We start from the raw sequence: 10,005 nt of genomic DNA, 5'->3' as shown, positions 1-10,005 counted from the left end.
ACTGAGTTCTCTGAGCACTATTTAAAAAATGAAGGCATTGAAATTTAAGTTCATAGGAAATACACCAGGGACCAGGGACCAGAGTAATAGTACAATGGGTAGGGTGCTTTTCTGAGTCAACAGGAATGAACCCTAAGTGCAAAGCCAAAAGTAAACCCCCCCAAAAAAATGAAGAAAGAAGAAAAGAAAGAGAGAAAGGAAGGAAGGAAGGAAGGAAGGAAGGAAGGAAGGAAGGAAGGAAGGAAGGAAGGAAGGAAGGAAGGAAGGAAGGAAGGAAGGAAGGAAGGAGGAAGGGAAGAAGGAGAGAGGGAGGGAGGGAGGGAGGGAAAGAAGGAGGGAAGGAGGGAGGAAAGGAGGGAGGGAGGGAAAGAGGAAGGGAAGGGAAGGAAGGAAGGAGGGAACGAGGGAACAAGGGAAGTAGGGAGGGAGGGAGGAAGGAAGGAAGGAAGGAAGGAAGGAAGGAAGGAAGGAAGGAAGGAAGGAAGGAAGGAAGGAAGGAAGGAAGGAAGGAAGGAAGGAGGAAGGGAAGAAGGAGAGAGGGAGGGAGGGAGGGAGGGAAAGAAGGAGGAGGGAAGAAGGGAGGAAGGGAGGAAGAAAGGAAGATGTAGGGTTCAGAGCATAGCACAGCTGGTAGGGCACTTGCCTTGCATGCAGTCAACCAGGGTTTGATCCCCAGCATCCAATTTGGTCCCCAGAGTCTCCAGGAGTGATCCCTGAGCACAGAGCCAAGAGTAAGCCCTGAGCAGTGTCGGGGTGTGGCAATAAAACAACAACAACAACAAAAAAGAACTGCGGAAAGGAAACACAGGCATTCCACAAGGCAATCCGATGGCATCATTTGAGAACCCGATATTCTGAAACAACAATCAAGGACCAAATCCCTCAGTCCTGGGCTACTGGACCCTTTTAGCAGTTCTGTGGAAGAGTCTCCTCAGAGCCCCCTTGAGGTCTTTGTTCCGGAGGCTGTAGATGAAGGGGTTCAGCATGGGGGTGACCACCGTGTACATCACCGAGGGAATGGCACTGGACTGAGAGCCCTGGGTCATGGCGGAGACCAGGTACACGCCGAGGAGCGTAAAATAGAACAAGGAGACCACAGAGAGGTGAGACGCGCAGGTGGAAAAGGCTTTAAACTTGCCCTGGGCCGAGGAGATTCTGCGGATGGAGGAGACGATCTTAGAGTAGGAGTAAAGGATGCCAGACAGGGGACCACCCGCCAGAATCACAGCCGCGATGTACATCACCAGGTTGTTCAGGAGTGTGTCCGAACAGGCCAGCTGCACCATCTGTTTGAGTTCACAGAAAAAGTGGGGGATTTCCAAGTCCGTGCAGAAGGACAGACGCAAGACCATTAAGCTCTGTAACAAAGAATGCAGGTGACTGATGACCCAGGACACCAGCACCAGCAGCCCACACAGCCGGGGGTTCATGATGACTGTATAATGCAGGGGGTGGCAGATGGCCACATAGCGGTCATAAGCCATCACGGCCAGGATGAAATCATCCAGGCCTGTGAAGAGGATGAAAAAGTACATCTGGGTGAGGCAGCCCTCGTAGCTGATGGCTCTGCTGTGCGTCTGGATGTTCACCAGCATCTTGGGGACGATGGTGGAGGTGAAGCAGATGTCCACGAAGGACAGGTTGGACAGGAAGAAGTACATGGGCGTGTGGAGGTGGGGGTCTGAGCTGACGGCCAGGATGATGAGCAGGTTCCCCAGCACAGTGATCAGGTACATGGACAGGAAGAGCCCGAATATGTAGATCTGCAATTCGGGATCCTCTGACAGTCCCAAGAGGAAAAACTCAGACAGTCTTGTAAGGTTCCCTGGGTCCATGTGCTGGGCTCAACTAGCAGGAGAGGGAAATGGGCCGTGATTATGGTGTCTGAATTGTCTCGTTGCCCACCTCATGCCCGGCTTCACCTGGACCCCCGCCCTCATCTCCCCCTCCCACGAGGCATTTGTTTGTATCTCACCCTAAAACAGACGTGGAGAAGTGAGGGGCTGGAGCAATAGCACAGCGGGTAGGGCATTTGCCTTGTACGTGGCCGATCCAGGTTCAATTCCCAGTATCCCATAAGGTCCCCTGAGCACCACCAGGGGTAATTCCTGAGTGCAGAGCCAGAAGTAACCCCTGTGCATCGCCGGGTGTGACCAAAAAAAAAAAAAAAAGTGGAGGAGTGAGAGAGAAAAGGCATAAAAAGGGGGTTCTGTGACCTCTCACTCCCTTTCAGCTTTTCACCAATAAGTGAGAAGGGATTTTAGTTGCTGTTACTGTTTTGGTTTAGTTTGGGGGTCACACCTAAGACTGTTCAGGGGTGACCCCTGGCTCTGCACTCTAGGAATCCCTCCTGGTGGTGCTCAGGGGACTCTAGGGGATGCCCGGGATCGAACCCAGTCTGCTGCATGGAAAGCAGGCACCTTAACCTCAGTACTATCCTTCTGCCCCACCACCCCCAAAATGGATTTTAAGATGAATGTTCTAAGGCTGAGACACTCAGAAGCAACACAACAGGATGAAAACAATAGAGAGGGGCTGGAGGGATAGTCCTGGGGGCAGGGCATTTATTTGCCTTGCATGCTACTGACCTGGGTTCGATCTCCGGTGTCCCCTAGGGTCCTCTGAGCACCACCAGGAGTCATTCCCTGAGTGCAGAGTCAGGAGTGAGCCCTGAGCACTGTTGGGTGTGACCCAGAAACAAAACCAAAAATAAAATAAAAGTTAATTGAGGCTGGAGACAAAGTCTGGTGTGCTCACCCCGTATGGAGACCCTCCCCCCCAGCATCCCATATGGTTCCTGAATACTGCAAAGAGTGATCCCTGAGCACAAAGCCAGGAGTCAGCCCTGAACACCACCGGGTGTGAGCCAAAAACAAAGAAGAAAAAATGAATTGGAGAAGCAATAAGACAGCAGGGAGGGTACTTGCCTTGCTTGCGGGTGACTTGGGTTTGATCCCTGGCATCCCAGAGGGTTCCCTGGGCACCCCAGGAGTGATTCCTGAGTGCAGAGCCAGGAGTCACCCCTGAGCATCACTGGGTGTGGACCCAAAACAAACAAGCAAAGAAACAAATAAAAAACTAAAAGATGTTATTGGTCTCATCTCACTATTATCAGGGTCCCGTGAGCACCCTTGGTCAGCGGTGACGAGTGCCACTAAGACCAAATCCCTCTTTCTGTTGTGACATTTTAAGTCAAATGCTCTTGATTCACACAAATCAATCTTAAATCCCTGCCACAGGCGAATGTGTGTCCACCAGAGACGTGAAGACGCCTGCAGAGCTAATGTCAGACTGGCATTGCCCCATGAATAAAGCCACACTTTATGTTTAGACACTCACTCTAAGGTCACACACACACACATCGCCACAAGGAGCAATCACACATTAACACAGCATCAGGTACAAAACGTCATCACTGACATTTCAGATCACTCTTTTCTGGCGCATGCTCCTAGTTTTGGTAAGAAGTCTGGTAGCACTGTAGCACTATCATCCCATTGTTCATCAATTTGCTCAAGCGGGCACCAGTAACATCTCCATTGTGAGACGTGTTGTTACTGTTTTTGGCATATCAAATACACCACGGGGAGCTTGCCAGGCTCTGCAGTGCGGGCAAGATACTCTCGGTAGCTTGCTGGACTCTCCGAGAGGGACCAAGGAATAAAATCCTGGGCCGGTCACTTGCAAGACAAATGCCCAACCCGCTGTGCTATCACTAACAAATCCACACATACATGTTACACATGAAGAGAGCATCTGCAAGGCGAAAGTCTGCGCATGCCCATTTGAATCTATTCATTTGTTTTTTTGTTTTCGCAGGGGTTAACCATGGCTCATGGAGCTCAGACATGATTCTGGGTACATGTTTGGGGGTGTCTCCTGGCCATGCTTATCATGTGGTGCTGGGGAGTGGTATCCAGACCTCCCCCTGGAATGCCTGCATTCATCCCATTGAGCAATTTTCCCCATTGTATTAATTTTTCACTGAAATATAGCAGAGAGGGTGCTCGCCTTGCACGCAGCCATAGGGTACCACGAGCTCCTCCAGGAGGGATTCCGGAAGTGCAGACCCAGGAGTAATCCCTGAGCATCCCCGAGTGTGACTCAAAACCAGAAAGAAATATAGAGCCAAAGAAAGGAAGCGCAGTGAGATAAACCGCATGAAGCGTTGGTGTGATTTGGTACTTGCCATCATTATCCTGGACTAGACTTTTTGACATCACAATAGAAATGAAGAGCAAGAGATCTGGTCCATCAGAGGAAGCGTTCCACTGAGGGGCATGGGGCAAGGTCAGGGAAGGGCCCACTAGGGCAAAGAGACAGGGCAGTGGTCACTCTGGACAAGGACTGAGTGCTGAAAGGGAGGAAAGTGATATGCATGCTACCCTATCAGTGACAGTATTTAAACTGGTGTGCTGGGGCTGGAGTGATATCACAGCAGGTAAGGCATTTGCCTTGCATGCAGCCGACCCGGGTTCGATTCCCAGCATCCCATAGGGTCCCCAGAGCACCGCCAGGAGTAATTCCTGAGTGCAGAGCCAGGAGTAACCCCTATGCATCACCGGGTATGACCAAAAAAGCAAAAAAATAAAATAAAAATAAACCGGGGTGCTTAAAAGGAAAAGAGGATGAGTTTCTCACCCAGAGTGATCATTTCCAACTCCTTTCTGCATGCAGAGAACAGGTAAAGGAACAAGCATGATAATATCTCAGTACCTGTATTGCACACCATAATGCCCCAAAGCAGGAGAAAGAGAGAGACACAGAGAGAGAGAGAAAGAGAGAGAGAGGAAAAGTGCCTACCATAGAGGCTAGAGAGGGTGACAGGAGGGAAACTGAGGATACTGGTGGTGGGAAGTGTACATTGGTGAAGGGCCGGGTGTTGGAGCATTGTGAGACTGAAACCCGACCATGATCAGCTGTGCAACTCTGTATCTCAGAGTCATTGAATTTTTAGAAAAATGAAAAAAAAAAGTGTCTACCCTGGAGGCAGGCAGGTGGGAGGGAGGGAAACGGGCCTTGTTGGAGCAGGGGACACTAGGGAAGGGGGGGGTGCTGGGGCAGCAGACACCTGAAACCCAGTCATGAAAACTGTGTCACTTTGCAGTTCAGCATGATTAAACAAAAATTAAAATTGACAGGGTGTGGGAGAGAGTAGAGCGGGGAGGGCATATATTTGCCCAGCAGGAAGATGAGCAGATTTGACCCCCAGCATCCTGATGGTCTCCCGAACAAGATCAGGTGTATTTCCTGAGCAAAGAGCAAGGAATAAGCCCCAAGCATCATGGGGTGTGGACCAAAAACAAAACAAATAAAATTGAACTAAAAAATTTCTAACAAAAAAAGATTTTTTTCTTTTTTGAGTCACACCCATCAATACCCAAGGGTTGCTCCTGGCTCATGCACTCAGGAATTACTCCTGGCGGTGTCCGGGGACCCTATGCGATGCTGGGAATCGGACCCGGGTCAGCCACGTGCAAGGCAAACGCCGTACCCGCTGTGCTATCACTCCACACCCCCAAAAAAATTTAAATAAAAGAATTGGGGGGAGCTGGAGCGGGTAGGGTGTTCACCTTGCAAGCTGCCGACTCGGGTTCGATTCCCAGCATCCCATAGGGTCCCCCAAGTACTGCCAGGAGGAGCCAGGAGTAACCCCTATGCATTGTGGGGTGTGATCCAAAAAGCAAAAAGAAAAAAAAGAAAAAAGGAATTTGGGGAGGGAGCAGGAGAGATAGAACAGTAGATAGGGCATTTGCCTGCATGCAGGTGACGTGGGTTCTATCCCTAATATCCCTTACACCTCAAGCCCTTCAGGAGTGATCCCGGCGTCACAGAACCAGCAGTAAGCCATGAGCACTGCCAGGTTTGACCCAAAAAAAAAAAAATTAAATTAACTTTAGGTCATCAATGTGAAAATTAAGTCTGAGGTGACTCGTTGATAAAGAACAATTTGCAGGGGCTGGAGCAATAGCACAGCGGGTAAGACATTTGCTTTGCATGAGGCCGACCCGGGGTTCAATTCCTAGTATCCCATATGGTCCCCTGAGCACCGCCAGGGGTGATTCCTGAGTGCAGAGCCAGGAGTAGCCTCTGTGCATCGCTGGGTGTGACAAAAAAGAAAAAATATATATTTGCACATCCCTCCACATTGGTTATTTTTGGTACTCCAAAACTCTATAACTTTTCATTTTTCTGTGACAATCACATGGGCATCAGACCCAGGATCTGGCTGGGAGGGTCTCACTGGCCATAGTATAATGCTTGTGCCCAGCTTGGCTCCACCAGAGTGCCCAGTGGGCAGGAGGACTCACCTTGGGGTCCCTGTGAGGCAGGACTCCGTGTCAGAGTCAGCCTGTCTCCGGGTCGCCTGATGGGGGGCTGGGTGTCGGTCCCCACACGAGATGGCAGGCTGGGGTACAGCATCGGTCCCGGGACCAGAGTCAGAATTCCAGAAGCTGCGAGTATGTCCCGGAACACATGAGGTCACTCTGGCTGGTGGCCCAGAGATGGGCAGGTATTCAAGCCTGGGAGCCGCTCATTAACACGGGATCCCCCCGCCCTACACCAGATTTCCCTGGGGAAGGACACAGGACCGGACAGAAATAATGGAAAATTACCCAAGCTTCCCTGGAGAACATCTTAGGAGTGATGCACAACCTGCGCTTTCCACTTTGTCCCCAGCAACTCTCCTGCCTCTCAGAGGCTAAACTCACACCACTTTCTCACATCCTTGTGCATAAGAGTTCATCAAACTCAGGATTTCTTTTTATCACTCCATGAGTAATGTATTGGTAACACACACACACACACACACACACACACACACACACACACACACACACTGTCCTTCCACTGCTCATTGATTTGGTCTAGCAGGCAACAGTAATGTCTCCATTGTGAGACTTGTTGTTACTGGTTTTGGCATATTGAATACACCACGGGAGCTAGCCGGGCTCTCCCATGAGTGAGGGACACTCTTGGTAGCTTGTCGGGCTCTGACAGTGACAGAGGAATCAAACCCAGGTCAGCCTCTTGCAAGGCAAATGCCCTACTCTCTGTTACATCGCTCCAGTCCAAAAAAATTAAATAAGTAAATAAACAGTCAAAAAAAATCATCATGAACAATTTTGTCAACCACGGTGTGTATATAAAGTGTAGGGGGAGATTTACATATTGTATGCCTTACCTAATTCATGTAAACTTCAGAATATATTAGTACAGAATTTATTAAGTTTTATTAATGACTAGTAAGGCAAGATTATGACCATAATGAAAACCAAGTACAAAATAAAATTGAATGTAGTATATTCTAAATTCCAGAACTGATAACTTACTTGTTTAAATGAGAATAGATATAATATCTTATATTATATTAAAGGATTTTAATTTCCATGTTTCCATAGGTTAAAATCATACAGCAATCACAAATTGGATTTTACTGATTTACTTTCTGATCATTCTATTTGAAATTTCTTTCATCTCGTTGGAGAAAACTATATAAAGCAAATGTGTTAGGCGCCTAAGGGGACAGGTTGGGATTGGGAAGGAAACTGGGGACATTGGTGGAGGGATGGTCACACTCATGGTACTGGAACACTGAATGCCTGAAACAACTGTATTATGAAAACTACAAACGATGGTGTTTAAATAAAAATAAATGTATTTAAGATGAACATGAAGAGTATCATGCTGAATGAAATGAGTCAGAAGGAAGGGGACAGATATAAAATGACAGATATAGGAAGAACAAGTAGAAGAATAATATCCATGGCCAGGGAATTAGGGGGAGTTAGGAGGACTGGTCAATGGTCAGAACTAACCACAAGTGTGTGTGAGGCTGAGGGTAGGTAAGATAGAGAAGAGACCAGTACGACAATAATAGCAGGGAATGATCACGCTGACAAGAGATGAGGGTTAAAAATAGGTAAGGGATATGCTTAATAACCATTCAGTTCAATATTGCAAACCACAGTGCCCAAAAGGATATATATATGTATATATACACATGTATATATATATATATATATATATATATAGAAGAGAGAGAGAGAAAGAGAGAGAGGAGAAGCGCCCGCCACAGATGCAGGCAGGGGGTAGGAGGTGGGGGGTGATGGGAGGGAACCTGGAGACACTGGTGCTGGGAAAGGGACACTGGTGGAGGGATGGGTGTTGGAACACTGTATGACTGAAATCCAATCATAAACATGTTGATAATGATCTATCTCATGGTGATTCAATTAAAAAGTTAGTACTATATTAGCACTGTTGTCCCATTGTTCATTGATTTGCTCAAGAGGGCACCAGTAACGTCTCCATTGTGAGACTTGTTGTTGCTGTTTTTGGCATATCGAATACACCATGGGGAGCTTGCCAGGCTCTGCCATGTGGGTGGGATACTCTGGGTAACTTGCCAGCCTCTCCAAGAGAAACGAAGGAATCGAACCCGGGTCAGCCATGTGCAAGGCAAATGGCCTATGCGCTGTGCTAGTGCTCCAATCCATTAATAGTTAAAAAATTAAAAATAGGGCTGGAGCGATAGCACTACGTGTAGTGCGTTTGCCTTGCACGCAGCCGACCTGGGTTCGAATCCCAGCATCCCATATGGTCCCCTGAGCACCGCCAGGAGTAATTTCTGAGTGTAGAGCCAGGAGTAACCCCTGTGCATAGCTGGGTGTGACCCAAAAAGGAAAAAAAAATTAATAATATAATAAGAAATGGAAATATTATTGAAATTAAATAAATTTAAAAAATAATTAGTTTTACAAACTCTAGTGCTGAGGATACTGGCTACTGGGCTAGGTTCCATGTGTCTGAAAAATAAAGACTCGATGAAGAAAGGATAGTACAGGAGGTGACCACTTCACTTGCATGCAACTGTCCTGGGTTCAGCCTCAGGGGCTGAGAGCTTCCGCCCATCATGATCCATTGATTCATGACAATGAAATAAAGTTCTTCTAATCTCCCGTTGGCTCTCCATGACTCTCAATCGGCTCTCAATGATCGCACAGTGAATTTTACACTGGAACAAAGAAGGTTCCAAGGCCATCTGTTCTCTATGACAGAGACAGGGCTGCCAGCTTCATTTCCTTCCATAGAGGAAGAACAAGTCATGACTATTCTTCTGGGAAAGCAAATGAAAATTTTATTTTGTAGTTATACATCGCTCCATCCAATATGGAGCAATAGGACAGCGGGTAGGGTGTTTGCCTTGCACGCAGCTGACCTGGGTTCGATTCCTCCGTCCCACTTGGAGAGCCTGGCAAACTACCAAGAGTATCCTGCCCACACGGCAGAGCCAGGCAAGCTCCCCGTGGCATATTCAATATTCCAAAATCAGTAACAAGTCTCACAATGAAGATATTACTGGTGCCTGCTCGAGCAAATCGATGAACAATGGACAACAGTGCTACAGTGCTACAGTACTTATACATATACATCTTCATATACATATATATATACATATATATAGGCTCTTTGGGTCATACCTGGTGATGCACAAGGGATCACCTTTTTGGGTCATTCCTGGCTCTGCACTCAGGAATTTCTACTGGTGTGCTCAGAGGGACCATATGGGATGCTGGGGATCAGCCATGTGCAAGGTCGGCCATGTGCAAGGCAAACGCCCTACCCACTGTGCTATTGTTCCAAAACTGCACCTTATAGTTTAAGAAGAAATAGAGAGCCGAAGTGATAGGGAGCTGAGGTGTGTTTGTCATGCGTGCAGCTGACTCAGGGTTCGATCCCCAGAATCCCCATAGGGTCTTCCCGGGGGCTCCACCAGGAGTGATTTCTGAGTACAGCCAAGTGTGACCCCTAAGCATCCCCGGATATGGCCCAACAACAACAACAACAACAAAAATAATTTAAAAAACTAATACCCTTCTCCGATTTTAATATGGAGATGAATCACCAGGAAATTACGCATCAATGTCCATCCTGGTACCCAGTTCCTGATGAGAACTGTCTTTCCCTGAAGCCTCTCCTGGTGTTTCCCTGTTACATCCT

The 10,005-nt window shown here is 47.8% G+C and overlaps 1 protein-coding gene across 1 annotated transcript; it reads right to left on the bottom strand.

The window, feature by feature from the left end:
- Positions 1–893: 893 nt before the first annotated feature.
- On the bottom strand, positions 894–1,835 carry LOC101546489 (olfactory receptor 7A10-like). Its single transcript, XM_004614961.2, has one exon. It carries the CDS (start codon positions 1,833–1,835, stop codon positions 894–896), a length of 942 nt encoding a protein of 313 aa, XP_004615018.1.
- Between the last annotated feature and the right edge of the window lie 8,170 nt (positions 1,836–10,005).

Source organism: Sorex araneus, chromosome 2, assembly GCF_027595985.1.
Source record: "Sorex araneus isolate mSorAra2 chromosome 2, mSorAra2.pri, whole genome shotgun sequence".
NCBI lineage: Eukaryota > Metazoa > Chordata > Mammalia > Eulipotyphla > Soricidae > Sorex > Sorex araneus.
The sequence above is the reverse complement of the archived record's forward strand: the minus strand, read 5'-3'. Positions and strand labels throughout refer to the sequence as shown.

Excerpts from the sequence above, each read along its gene's own strand:
- LOC101546489 (XM_004614961.2), bottom strand. The coding sequence starts at position 1,835 with ATGGACCCAGGGAACCTTACAAGACTGTCTGAGTTTTTCCTCTTGGGA.